Source organism: Coturnix japonica, chromosome 3 (assembly GCF_054131305.1).
Source record: "Coturnix japonica strain WE chromosome 3, WE-NBRP24, whole genome shotgun sequence".
Lineage (NCBI taxonomy): Eukaryota > Metazoa > Chordata > Aves > Galliformes > Phasianidae > Coturnix > Coturnix japonica.
The window spans coordinates 50,286,270-50,300,481 of record NC_140665.1 but is presented as its reverse complement, the minus strand read 5'-3'; the positions used below and the strand labels follow the sequence as shown (position 1 = coordinate 50,300,481).

The following is a 14,212-nucleotide window of genomic DNA, read 5'->3' as shown; positions in this document are numbered from 1 at the left end:
ACATCTTCTGACTACGTAAGCCATTCCATATCAGTAGCCCAGTCCTATTGACTCATGTATTCTTCAGCAACATTCCAATTGGTGAAGAATCCAGAATAAGAAATTGGAAAAGAGGGCAACTATTGCTTTCATGTCCTGATGATTATATATTGAATTTATTTGTTAGTATTTAAAATTTCTAAACAATATAAATTCCTCCTGTAAATGGCTTACACCTGTTATATAAAGAGCCCAACATCTTAAGATGGCCACAAATGTAATGATTCTGATTAGATGTGGAATAAGCTGTCCAATGTCTTTGGAGAAAAAAAAATTAAAAAGGTAAAAGGAATTGATGAAAATTTCCTTAAACGTCACTTCTTTGGTGTTAGAAATCAAAAGTAGAACAGTTTTATTCTGGGTCATTGTGCTCCTGCCTCTGAAAGCACAGAGTTGGTCCCTAGCCTGTACCCACAAATGATTTGTTCATTTCAGTTTTGGATGACTCAGCTGCTGTAGGCCTATCACCTCCTTTGGGAGATATTCTACAGTTTAATAGTTCTGGGTAAAGTTCCCCCTTTTGGATGACAAGGAGAGTGAAACTAGGAAAGATCAGGAAATAAAGCAAAGAAAATGCTCCTGTTCTGTCATTCGTTAAATTGTAACCACAACGAAAACCAGCCTGGGATGTGTGTGGGGCTTAAGAATCATCTTTCTGTTACCCCAGCCATTGGAAACCTGAATAGCACAGAAATTGTAGGAAAAGATCTGTGAGCACTGCTGCAAGAAGTACCCAGAAAGGTATTACTGCAGTAGATCAGTGTAGTCATGTATCAAGGTTGTGACTGTTGCTAATGTCAGATGCTCCAGGAGAAGATTCAGCAGGCCATTTTGGAAAAATCAGCCTACAAGGGAAGCTTTCATCTAAAACCCATGTGAAAAAATGGGTGTTTGGACCCTTCAGTCTTGATGGATTCTATACTTCGTACTCAAGTGTAATTGTATGCATTTTTATTATTTGTGTAGTCTCCTGACTTCAGAAGCTCGCTGGGGTTGTATTTTACTGCCTTCAGCAGTAAAGGAGTGAATTAAACAAATACAAGGTCCTACCAAAGTGAGGCATAAACCACAGGGTTCTCACAGTTTTTTGAACTGGTTATTTTTCTTCCTCAACAAAATCTCAGTAGCCAAAGAGTAAATGTTTGCCCATCTTCTCTGCATAGTTCTCATCTTCTCAGACATGGAAATGATGGAAAACGATGGAAAAACGGCATGAGATACTAATCAACAATGAGATAGTAATCAACAATCTTGTATGGAGGCTTTATGGTTTATCAGCTCCTTGTGCGGGGCTGTGCTAGCGTGCGTTCAGCGAGAGCGAGCTGCTCAGAAAGGCCATCAAGGTGAGGTTTCCATGGTAGCAGTTGTCCTCTGGCAGCTCCCCTCCGAGGTGCAGGCCACACAGGAGCAGCCTGTACCACTGCTCAGCAGAGACAAGGCCAACATCACTCTGCCCAAACACTGTGCTCGCTGGAAGGAAGGTCAGGGTTGCTGAGTGTGTGACAGTCATCTCAGCAGTACTCAGTACCCCTTTTCTCAGAGCATGCGTTGTGGCTGCACTGGTGACAGGCGTACAGCAGCTGTGTGGAACGCACCAGCAGCCTCACCAAACAAGGCGACCTTTCTGGGCAGCAAAGAACAGAGTTCATACAATGTACTAGAAATTCTGAACTAACCCGACACAGATGACATTCGGGAGCTCAGCAGTGACTCATTGGTCACATTTAGAAAGCGTTTCTTCTTTCCAACATAAGTGCATTCTAGTAAATGTCACTTCTGCTTGGTTCATGAATTTGAGTACATAAGTACCGTTTAGAAGGTCCCTTGAAAAGTCCCTCCATAAAGATGCTTCATGGTGCTGGACAGCTTCATCATGCAGGGGAGCTAAGTAAGTGTACAGGGTGAGAGAGAATCATTAAACAGGGATTTTATGCTCTCTGTGTGACAGGCATTCATTATAGTGGTTCTGATATTCTTCAGGAGCCTGTGGCCGTTGACATAGTGATCAAAAGTCTTCCTTAAACAAAGAGTATCAGCAAGTGAAGCAAATCATATAGACATGGAAATCCCCATCAGTAATTTTCTCTGCAGCTGCTTGGTCTTCTCTTTAGCTGTGTTTCACTGCACGCATCTCTGTCAAACTGATCAGATGTACATTCTTACAGAGAGACCAGCATCTCAGAATTGTGAGCCTCAGCTTTGTTTCCACTGAGCATTTTTCCTAGTTAGCCACCATGATGTGTGCTCAGTTTTTTGGCAGCATTTACCTTTCCTAGCTTCCAACTGCTGGAATGTATGAGCTCTCTCCAGAATTCCCCCCTTTCCCCCACCCCGGTTTCACCACTCGGCATGTCAGATCTCTGTTCAGCACCCATCCTTCCAGAGGGTTTTTTAAAACAAAGTTTGTCCCATCTAGCATAAAATCATTCAGTCACGAATCATATCAGGTAGCTGGAAGAAAAACTGGAGCAACCTATAAAACACAGGTGCTGAAGAAATGATTGTTTTAAAGAGAAGCTGAACCATATGTCTCCAACGAATGAAGAAACCCAAGCACTTGCCAGGTGTGGAGGGGAAAACAACAAACACACAAATGTGTACAGAATGAAACCAAGATGCACCAGAAAGCAGAAAGTCAGGCTTTGTAGGAGAGCTGCAGGAGCACTGAACACCTTTTGAAAGAACATGCTTGGAACTGGGGAAGTGCTGCATTCCCATGCTGATACATGAAACGGGAGTTTATATTCTTTGTAAATATAAATGTAGCTGGCATCAGAACCTGAAAATTGGATGACTGTTTATACTGAATTTAAAACAAAGCTGTAACAGTACAGGAAATCAGTCTTTGTTTCGTTATTTTTAATGTCTGTTCTGGGAAGATATCATCTGGGCACTCCAAGAAGCTGCAGTTAATAGCAACTCACTGTCCTTTCAAGTGATTGCTTTTTAGGTTACAGCTGCTTTCTAAAAACAGGGCTGTAGGAGTCATCGCTTGATTGTTTTGTTCTGTTTCAGGGTGTGCTGGATTCACCACATTACAGGAGTGTGGGTGTACCCGCTTCTTGAACACCTAAGCCCAGGTGTCAAAATAATCTTTTTTGCAGCTGTTACTGTAATAATTAACATTTTCTACGTGATGGGAGAGGTCCTGAACAACTACATTTGGGATACTCAAAAATGTGAGTATTGTTTTAGAAATATTAGCTTGTGTAATACTCTGTCAGGGCTTGAATGTGCTGCCCTGAAAGTCAAAGAGATTTTTAGCAGGCTAAAGCAGAGGAGAATGACAGAAGTTCCATTGAAACTTCTTGCTTGCTTGTACTTAAGAGCAGTCAGATGAATGGAATGGCTGCTGGAGAACATTATGTGCTATGAATATGTATTCTTTTTTATTACTTCCAATACTAATTTAAGAGCTGCTAGCAATTACCTGAAAGGTTTACAACCCACTTGGTTTACAACCCACTTATTAGCTGATGAACCCATTAAATGCCTCTAGAATAAAATATCATTTTAGGAATGTTGTTAATGTTAAGCTTTGACTAGGAAATAACAATTTTTTAAAAGTAGTGTTCCCAGATAGAAGGTGTCTTCCGCTTATAAGTTTATTCAAAGAAAATTAACATGTTCACATCAGTCAAGTATTAAGAATGAAAGACCACCGTAGTGCAGGGTGAACATAACTCTATAGGCTGTACATTTACCTACCAAGCCTAGGCCAGGCATTGCCAAGTAAAGGAAAAAGGAAGATAAGACAAAAACAAGGCTTATTTAATCTATGAAAGATGTTTTCAATTGCCAAAATGCCTGAAGTAAGCAAACAACATTCATAATCTCTGCAGGAGCAAATCACAAATGGAGTGAAATCCTCGCTCAGTGGGAGTTCTGTCACTGCCTTCATTGGGCCCATAACAAATTAGGATTGTAAGATCAGTCTGCGTCCCATTTTGGGAAATGTAGTGTGCACCTGTTAATACACCATAAATTCACGTGGTAGATTTCCGCTCACACAGATCTGTTTTAACGAGTCCTGTGGTACTCAGGAGAGTCTGATTCTGGAAGCTCAAATGGTTTTACTTGCCATTTGCTCATGTTATCACCTTGATGCAAAGTATCTTGTTGGTTTTACCCTAGGATCAGTGATCGTTGGTCACAGTGGTTTTGAGTCCTGAGTTTGATGTCATGTTCAATCTGTATTACTTATTTAAATTAAGGCAGGAAACAAGCTTGTAAAAAATGCAGCTGCAAGGAATGCTTTCACTTAATGTACGTCATGTATGTAGAATAGAAATGTCATGAAGAAACAAATGTTCTTACCAAGTCCATGAATGAGTAAATGGTGGAAAGTCTCCCTCATTTTGCACAGTACAGATCTCTTCTTGTGGCCTCCCATCCCAGAGAAGCTGATTAGGTCATTCTCCCAGTAGGTTCCCCATGACCCTGTTATCATCTCTGTCATTTCCTTGATTTGATAAAAGAATACAAATCCAAACTCCTTTGTAGCCAAAGCACTTGCAATCCAGAGGATGCCATGAGTCACCTGCTGTTGTGCTATGCTAGAAACACACTTTGAGTGAACCAAACCTGAAGCGTGTAACATGCGTACCACAAACAGCAGAAATTTAAAATAATGCCAATCTGTCATCTTGGCAAGAGTTAGGAAAATGGTTTTTGAGAACTGTGTGTTTAAAAGGAGCGTTTGAATCATAAGCTTTGAGATTTCTGGGTTGGAAGGGAGCTGTTTTGAGCTTTGGAGGTCTGTGGGTTTTTTTCCCCTTTTCTATGGAGATGCATAAAATAAAGCCTCACCACTGACAACATGATTTGCAGTTAGATATTTCCAAGTGAAACTACAAACATGGTAGGCAAGGAAAAGTTTGCTCTTTCTACAAGCCAGTGTCTTGTCTACAGTTTTGAGGGTATCTGTGTTCCTGCCAAACTATTTGATGCATCTGCAGCAGTGCAATTGAGAAGAAAGGAAAGAGCCTCTTTTTAAAAGGCAAATAAAACAGCTCATTTAAAACTATTGGAGGAGTTCCTTACAGCAGAAGGCTCAAGGCTGGCTCTGGAGCGTCCCTGTAAACCCACCGTAATCTTTTGGACCCAGCCTCTTGTTTTGGTTACTAAACCTGTGACTGTGGCTCTACACAGGTCTGCCAGTGACACCCAGGGCTGTTGTCCTCAGGCTGCTGGCAGCAGCAGCCCCATTTGTTTCCTTGTTGCTTCTTTCAATAAAGGCAGCTCCACAGCTGTGTGTTCTAACAGCACGTGGCTCTCGCTGCTTCCCATCCTGGAATTAATTAGCTATGTTTTTACTGTGACTTTTAGTGTAACTGCCATCTATGCATAGATTGCATTAGCAGGTGATGATACTTGTGACTGGATTTTCCTCTCAACGTTCTCAAAATTTACTCCTTTTTTTGCCTCCAGTCCTCAGAGGTCCTTCTTTTCCAACATGCAGCAGGCCTGAAAATCTCCAAAAGAAATATTTTTATTTGAGATGTTTGGCAGAGAGGGCCTAGTCAGAAGAACAATACTTTTGTCAGATACCAATAGTAATTCATTGTCCAGAAACAGGCATATGAAATAGCTGAACGTTTCCATTGCCAGAAAAAACACAATCTGCTGCCCAACCCAGACGCTGCTCAGCTTAGATGAGAGAAAAGTCCTGCAGCAAAGATCAGATCTTTAAGGAGCCCTGCATTAGCACAGTCCTCCTGATAGCGCTGAGGGGCACGACCCTTACCAGAAGAGAGAGGTGCCCTATCAACGCTACTTGATCCTTTGTTTCTGTGCTCTCAAAAGAGGGAAGTGTACTTGCAAATTCGTAAAAACCCAATGCTGAAATAGGAGAGGGGGCTAAACTTACTGAATTCTAAGCAGAAATTTTAAAACTTGCATTCAGATAGAGCCAGCTGCTTCTCTTCAGCTATAATAACATCCACCTTAATTTGCTCGTAGGTAAGCAGAGGAGTTGAGGGAACTAAGTGTTCCCAGTCCCCTGCAGCAGTCAAAGGCTGAGAGTGCGGCAGGGGGTGAGGCTGATTTGAAAGTTGTCGGGAGGGAGGTAGGACTGTGCTGTTCATTACTGGACAACCACTGCCATCAGGTGTGCAGATGCTCTTTTCATGCACAGCAGGTGAGGTAACACATGCAAGAGCATGTGAGCAAGTAGGGGGAGAAACAACGGCAATATAGGGGAAAGAAAGATTAATGCTTTAGAAGAAACCTCTCTAAATAAACTTTGGTTTTATTCATTCAGAGATTTTTAAAAGCTGTTCTCCATATGCTTTCAGGTATTGAAGAAGTAAAAGAAAAGCCAAAATTGGACTGAACAATAGATGCAACATGGAGGCTTGCTCGTGGCTCCATGGAAGATTTCTCATCCCCAACAGAGGTTGGCACAGAGAGGAATCTTTTGGAAATAAGGCAGATAATGGGCCCTCTGCTCAGTGCAAGGATATTTTGGGGGTTTATGTGGAGGGAAAATTGTTTTAGCTAAGAATAATAATTATGTTTAAACCTCCATTCCTATTTCTCCATGATTGCATGTGACATACACATTTAAGATGTATACTTATCTCCATGGCATTCTCAACATGCTTTTCTTGCATCAAGTAAGCCATTAAATCATTAAGTCATTATGGCATTCCATTTCCACCAAGAAGAACAAGACCATTCTTTGTATTATTTGAGAAAAACTTAACCAGATATGTCTAATATGGGGAACGAAACAATCCAATGTATTTCCAAGTATAGTGTAAAAATATATTTAAAGTTAATTGCATGAATGTATCCAAAGAAGAATTCAGTATGACTGAAGCGTGACATAGAAACGTAACATGATGTGACAGTTGCCTTAAATTGGTGATGTTAATAATTTTATCAATCCAGTAAGATTTTATTTGCCATGTTGGACTATCTGAAAATGATGCAACGTTTCTTAATAATGCTTAAATAAAGATCAAGTTATCCCCAAGTTTTTGTTTCTTTATGCTGATTCTTGAAATTCTAGATGGATTGATGACATTTGAATTGTATGTTTTCAGGTTTTCCACTGTCAGCTGTAGATGATATTATTTCTGCAGGAGGACTTTTCTTATTTTCCTAGTTCAAGACCCAGTCCTGCATTTCCAGATTGTAAGTTCTCAATACATGGGCTGAGCCATTAGCGCTGTATCAGAAGGTGTGTTTAAGCCTTCCTTTGGGAAGGTATGACAGCAAGTGTTCAGAATTAAAAGTATGCCTGTTTGTATAAGGAACTCAGTTCCAAAATACTAGAGACAGTCAGAGCTTGACAGAATTCTGTTTGATGATCAGACAGTCAAAGATGAGCTGTAGTGGGCTTGAAAATTGTGTAGAATTAGAACAAAGTGAACAGAATTATTTTCAAAAATGTACTTTATGAGAAAGTAACCTAAAGATCCAAACGTTCTCATGTTCACATCTCACATGTATTCATTGGTGTATTTAGGTGTGCTTATTTTAACACACAGAGCACTTTAATGGTCTATAATGTTAATGTGTGATTTTTATTATGGAGATTCCTGCGGAGCTGTAATATAACTTGACCACGTTTCTGCTTGGAAACAGCTTGGGGGGAAAAAGATCTCATGAAAATCATGATATACATCCCATCATTTTTTTAAATCCACTGCTGTTTATGTATATTTGATTGTAGAAATGGTGCAGCAGCATGGTATGCTGATTTTTAGTTGGTTTCCTTCAGATATAAGGCATCTGGAATTACATTGCCTTGTGACTATCCTTTCTGTGATTTACCTCATCGATCAGAGTTGCAAAGATTTCAAAGGTAGGCAAGTTTACTATAAGGTTCCTGGAAATGTGTGGCCAGATTGAAGGAGGAGCTCACATGGGATTGGTTTGGGTCTGCCCAGTTTGTTCACTCTGGCTTCATGCCGGATAAAACCAGGTACACTGCTTGTGCACTTGAATCGGCTTTGGAAGCAAATTAGCTGTAGCCACATGGCCTTGCATTAGGGTTATTATGCTCCGCTGGATCCAAGCGGAGTTGGCACACATGAACAGTGATTCTGCAACATGGTTACTCTATCCACAGATAACTGAACTTCATTGTAATAGATGGTCATTAGAGGAGGTGGTAAGATGTCTGTTGTTCGCAACAGGCTTTCAAAAGTCAGGAAGAGAAGAAAATACAAACTCATTTATATTCCTGAGATCTGTGAACTGCTTAAATCACTGCTTCTGAAAGCTTTGGTAGCATGTGAAAGTATTGGTGGACAATGAATATGCTAAACAATCCAGCCGTACTATCCAACAGCAGCAGCAGCAGTGACACCCATTGTATCATGAGAAGATTATCATCTGTAGCTTGGGGTGGGAAACCTAAAGCACAGATCTTTTTGTCTTGCTACACGTTTTTATGGTTTGTTTTTTTAATATTATTCCACAGGAATTGTTTGTTTCCTTCACTGAATTCAAATGTTCATTTTGATGGAAAGGTACCAGATAAAAAATAAGACATTCGGAAACTCCACGCAGCTATATTCATTCTGCCTGAGCACATTCTAGCACACCGCTCTGTATCTGATGCTCAGCTTGATGGCTGAGAGCTCAAAATGGCTGTCAGTGATAAGATATCTCTTTCTCAGTAAGTATTACACCTGCTTAGGCAGTTTTTCTTCTAATAGCATGTTGTTTTAGGTGATATTAGAAGTGTATTAACAATATAAAGGAGAGCAGAAACATCAGAGGCAAAACTAATGTAGCCAAATACATAGATGAGCATCTAAGAAAAAGAGGATTCCCATACAGAGGTACTGCATAGGGACACTTAAAATTGTCTTCCCCTGCATCTGTGAATTAATGAATATTGGGAACCTCTGAAAAATAGTGTGCCAAGCTTAGGTATCAGTTATGGGCTTAATCCCATGAGGTTGGCGATATTAGACAAAGGCAACAGATGTGACACAAAATGTGATAGGTTTCATTTGGCTCAAGGAAATTTATGGTATTTGAAGAAGATCCAAACTCAGTTTGTCTTCTCAGGTCCCAGAAAGTTCTCTGCCTCCTGTAAGCTTTGAATCATAGTACTGAAACTCAAAAAAAATTTTAAAGCACCAAATCCAACCTATGATGTATGAACCAAGATATAAATAACTAAGGGGCCCATGTACCCGGAGTGCTCTTCTAGGCTGTGTTCATTCCCTTTAGAATTACACAATTCATTGTGCTTAAGAAAGATGATGGATGAATGATGACTGAAGTAGAAGTCACTTGTAAGCTTGCCAAATTTCAGCCATCTTGGCTGAAATTGTCCCTGAAATGTATTTCTCTTGGGGGTGAAAAAAAAAAACTTTGGTCAGAACAAGTCATCTATTTCCAAGTAAAAGTCCGTGGAAAAGATGTATTTGTTCCATGTCTAGAAGTTTTGTCTCTATTTTTTGCTATGGAACTGAATCTTTGGAAGAAGGATTGCATTTATGTTAGTAACACTTTCTACTCTATGGAGAAAATCTATTTTGTACAAATTCTAGAAAAAAAAAAAACCAACATCCCTGCACTTCCTTGTAATACACAACTAATTCTCTAAAGTGTTTATCAACTTTGGAAATGGTCCATCTACTGGCTGAACAGTATTTGCCATGCAGTTGCTGCTCTGTTGACTTTCTCCAAGCTATGCAGAGTCTGACTTCCAAGATGTGTAACAGAAAGGGGACTGTGACCTTGGTTTCCGTGTATTGTCAGTACCCCCCCAAAGCTAATGCAAGTAAATCAGAATTCAAGGAAAGGAAACAAAGCTTTGAGGAAAATTTGAGCAATTAGAGTAGGCTGCAGATAAATAAGCTAAATGGGAAGATTTCTAGCCATTCCCTTGAGAACTGCTGTAAAATTAAATTATTAATATTTGTTAAGTATGTCCTGGCTGTAATGAAAAACCACATACAAAATTCTGTAAAGGAATCATTAGTTCTGTTGTCAGAGAAAGATACAGCCGGCAGTAAATAAGGCAGGCTGCCACACCTTGAACCACAAGGAAAATAACAAAATATGGTTTCATCATTCACCAAGTACCATCCATCATGTGTTATGAATGAGGCAGAGGAAAAAATATTGTGTGATCATCTAATTAAAGGTAATATCATAATTCATACTCACAAGAGGCCAAATTAAGGTTGAACAGACTGCCTTAATTCTGACATTACCTCACTCTGACTTTGCAATCTGAATAATATTCTCTTGCCTTAGTATAAAACATGAAGAAGGGGACTTTTTTAAAGCTGGTTAGAATGACTAACCATAGAGTTGCCTTAAATTTCAGTGTGACTGTGTGCCCTAGTTTGGCTTTGCAGAGCTCATCCTCACTTTCTGTATGCATTTGGATACCCCAAAATAAATACACACAGCTCTCATACCATCCAGTTACAAAGAAATTGCCATAATTTGTTAATTATTGCCACAATTTCAGAACTAAATTTAGTCTGTGATTTATTTGGGTTGTATGTGATAAAACCGTATTTTGCCTTCTTTCTGTAGCAATTGGTACGTTATTTTAAAGGAAACTGACAGTCAGTTTCCCCAATATTATATAGTTTGTTTCTCTGCTAGTACCTGCTAAATTGCCGTCATATCCTCTTGGACACTGTTGAGTAGACTAAAAAAGTGGCTACACTTTCCAATAGGCTCCAAATGATAGTTTGTCATGACAGTGTACAAGGCATAGATTTGCTATTCAAAAACTATTTCTCAACAACAACTTCTTCACCGTTTATTTTTTATTAAGTAAGTTTGGCCAGCCTGCGGGGCTCTGATATGCACTTGGTTAGCCTTCGAAGGCTCTGATACCATCAGTTTCTACACTGAAAGCTTTTATAATCTATAATTTGAGTTAAAATGTAGTCCTGAAGAGACCATCAGCCTGAGGTTGACATTACTGAGGTAGGTGTGGTGCTCCTGCCCTGGGAATGAAAGAGCAAGCAGCAGGAGATGTGTAGGTGGTTGCCTCTGAATGCAGCCTTGAAGGAGTTATGTTACTAATCCTGTCTGCTAATGCTCCTGTCTTTAATGTGTGCAGGGGCAAATGGTGGTGACAGATATTTTCCATCAGCAGCAACCAAAGAAAGCTCCTAATCAAATTGTAATGCTTGCTAGTAGAACAGGTCATAGACACTGGGGTATCCCACCTGCTCTGCACTGCTCCTGTGGTTCAAAAGCATCACATGCTGCTTTAGCCAGCTGCTTAAACTGGGGTCAGAGGTGTTGCAGTGAAACGTAGGAGTTTTTATTTTAAATGTGGGCCATTGTATTTGGCTCGAGATGTTCATAGGTGTTGTAAAAGTGCAAATGTCGTCAGTATATCTGATCATAGTATTAAAGCTGGGTTGCACATACAGCCTTGGCTGTTTCAGAAATCCCAGGAAATATAAATGTTTGCAGGTTTGATGGGTTAATTTCAACAGAGGCGATGATCTCTATTTTTTTGAGGCAAGAGGAGCAAAGGGGGAATGAAATTAGTCTGGAAGGTAAACAGATTTGACTGTCGACATCTGTTTAGAAAAGTACTTAAGCACGTACTGAATTCAAAGCATACACACAGGTGTTTCTCAATGCACAGGCTTTGCTGAATGAGGGTGCAAGAGCACTTGCAGGTGGGACGCTTTCTGTAGTGCTTCCAATGACGTAATTAAATGAAAAAGCTTTTTGTGTTTAGAATGAAAATAGGTCTTTCGAGCACCGTTACTTCCTTTTGTATTATTAAATAACTCTAAGAACAGAACCATCCAATTTGCAGACCATAAACAACAAAGAGGTTTAACGTATATTCTCAAAAATAAGCAGTTTTATTTTTATCTAGAATGCTCTCTGTGTTGTCCAAGTAACAGATGGAAATAAATGGATTTTAATGTAACCCAGAAGAGCAAGTTGTAGTCCTGCTCCCTTAAGTGCCCCTTTTTGTTCAGACCACAGCTGTAAAAGGGGTTTGAACCTCCACACCATAAATGCCAGTATGGAAATTTGAAAGATAGGGTACGGACTTCTTGGCCCACCAGAGGAGCTTTTTGCTGTTCCTTAGAGCTGCGTAAAAAGAGAGAGAAGTAAAATAGCATCTTTTTCTCATTATCTGTATTGTAGCTAATCACGATGTCCAAGTTCAGCATTTCATACATAGCTCATGTATTAAAAAGTAAATATCTACGATTAGGCTGGAGAAGTATCTCTGCAGTGTGCGTTCTAAATATAGAGACAGCTACAGTACAGTCAGTACTAGGACATAATATCTCTTTTTCTAATATGCAAACCATCCCCACGGTATGTATATTGGATATATAAAAGTTCAACACTGACCTGTGTACATATCTATATATACACACATGTTAATACAGACACACACTATCTGCAGCTGAAATAATTAATGACAGGTGTTAAATGACAGTTACTTGCTTACCATGAAAAGAAATCAGGAGCTATGAAAGGTAAAATTCTTGTTCAGGGCAGTAGTTCCATCCTGACTCCAAACTTGCAGCTCGTGTTGCTTCTGCTTTTCCCCTCAGTGTAAGGCTGCTGAGCACAGTCTTCAGCCACAGTTCCCTGCACTGCACTGTGGACATGAACAGATAGATAACATCTACAGACTGTGCACTGCTTAAGAAATTTTTGCTTCTGCATTTCTGCATGTTTAATCTAATTTTGCAGGCAGAGCGGTGCCTGGCTAGCTTTCTACGTATAATTGTCCTCATTTATTTGCTATGTAAAATAAAATAATTTGTTCTTATTAAATAATGGTTCCTAATTTAGCTTCTAAGTTTACACCTGACGGATGTAATAGGATAAAAGATGGGAAGGTCATCTGTCTTCTGCTGCTGGTATTAAGCTGCAAACCATTTTCTCTGGAAGTGGCTTAACAAAATGGGAGTATGGAGCAGAAGGAGGCAGTTAAGTGCAAAATACATAAGCAGCAAAGATTATGATAATGGAGGACATCTACTACACGTATACAGTGTGGCAGAGTCACCATTGGGCAGGTTATAAAGAAGGAATTTCAGGAATGATAATTTCTTGGAACAAACAGCTGTGGAGTACACAGAGGAAGAGAATGTTCAACCTGAAAATCATGGGGACTCATTCAAGATGCAGTCCCATGTGAACACTGAGCAATACTGACCACAAGATAAGGATACTCACCCTCCCCGGGGTGAGAAGTTACCTAAGCTTTGTACAGTGACCCTAAATATTGGAGAGGAATGTTGTGGAGGATGGGAATGAACAAGCAAACGAAAGAAAGAAGGAAAGAAAGAAGGAAAAGAAACCAAAATCAATAAAAGATCTGTAAAATGTTTAGATTTGCACAGCATGTGGATTACACTTGTAACATGTGTCAGCCTCAGAGGCAGGAGCGTGGAGTGTGCATGGGACAGCTTACCAGGGGAATTCAACATGTGCAGACCAGCAGGGCTCGTGTCCCACACAATGGGAGTGCTCAGGACATTCTCTCCCAAAGGCCTTGGGTTTGGTCATTCACTCGCACCCATCTGAAGGTGACTTGCCTCCAGCTGAGCCATCATACAAAGGAACTCTCTTGGCACAGACAGCAGGGCCTTGTCCCATGCATCAGGAACATCTTGCAGTGAACCCTCATGATGCGGCTCTGGGGAAGCTGTGTAAGAGGGAACAAGAGAAGATAAAGCAGGTTAGAAAAAAAAAAAATCACCTGACTTAAGTGCAGCCCACAGTTGGGTTCTGCTACATTCAGAAAGATGCACTCAGGCAAACTGGGTTTCACTCTCCCTCTTCTGGGGCCACAGATACAGATGGTTTTGAAAGTCAAAGGAGCTGCTGGGTCCAACCAAAACACCGGAGTGGTGCTACAGGCACCACAGGAGGAGAGGACAGCATGTAAAATCTCAGGTCTGAGGAATAAATACTTAGGCAAATGGCAACACATTGTAATACTTTCAATGGCAGAACCACTGGTGAGATATGCATAATTAGAGGCATACCTGTGTAGTGGTATGATTTTAGATTTATTTGATCATCTAAGTTGGAAAAGATCTTCAAGCTCACTAAGTCCAACTGTCAACCTGATCTACCTATGATATCCCAGCTATTTCTACTATTACAGAGATTTGGGAGGGAGCTACACTTCTGAGCTAGAGGTAAATTTAGAAAGAGTTCCACTGGATGGTCTATGATA

The 14,212-nt window shown here is 40.2% G+C and overlaps 1 protein-coding gene and 2 long non-coding RNA genes across 5 annotated transcripts in view; 2 read left to right on the top strand and 1 right to left on the bottom strand.

The window, feature by feature from the left end:
• Positions 1-7,018, top strand: part of AIG1 (androgen induced 1) — a 114,848-nt gene extending 107,830 nt beyond the window's left edge. For all 3 annotated transcript variants that reach the window (XR_014944801.1, XM_015858349.3, XM_085543520.1), the window contains 2 exons: positions 3,055-3,218; positions 6,336-7,018. Coding sequence is in view for 2 of the 3 variants with exons in the window: in XM_015858349.3 (XP_015713835.2) it covers positions 3,055-3,218; positions 6,336-6,373 (202 nt within the window). In the remaining variant the exon portion in view is untranslated. The remainder of the gene's footprint in view (positions 1-3,054; positions 3,219-6,335) is intronic.
• A 68-nt stretch (positions 7,019-7,086) lies between these two features.
• LOC146761398 (uncharacterized) lies at positions 7,087-8,609 on the top strand. Its single transcript, XR_014944804.1, has 3 exons — positions 7,087-7,179; positions 7,769-7,852; positions 8,474-8,609. It is a non-coding gene; the product is annotated as an uncharacterized LOC146761398 (long non-coding RNA).
• Positions 8,610-11,838: 3,229 nt separating this feature from the next.
• On the bottom strand, positions 11,839-12,641 carry LOC146761397 (uncharacterized). Its single transcript, XR_014944806.1, has 2 exons — positions 12,467-12,641; positions 11,839-12,096 (listed from the first exon to the last, which is right to left on the bottom strand). It is a non-coding gene; the product is annotated as an uncharacterized LOC146761397 (long non-coding RNA).
• Positions 12,642-14,212: the final 1,571 nt, after the last annotated feature.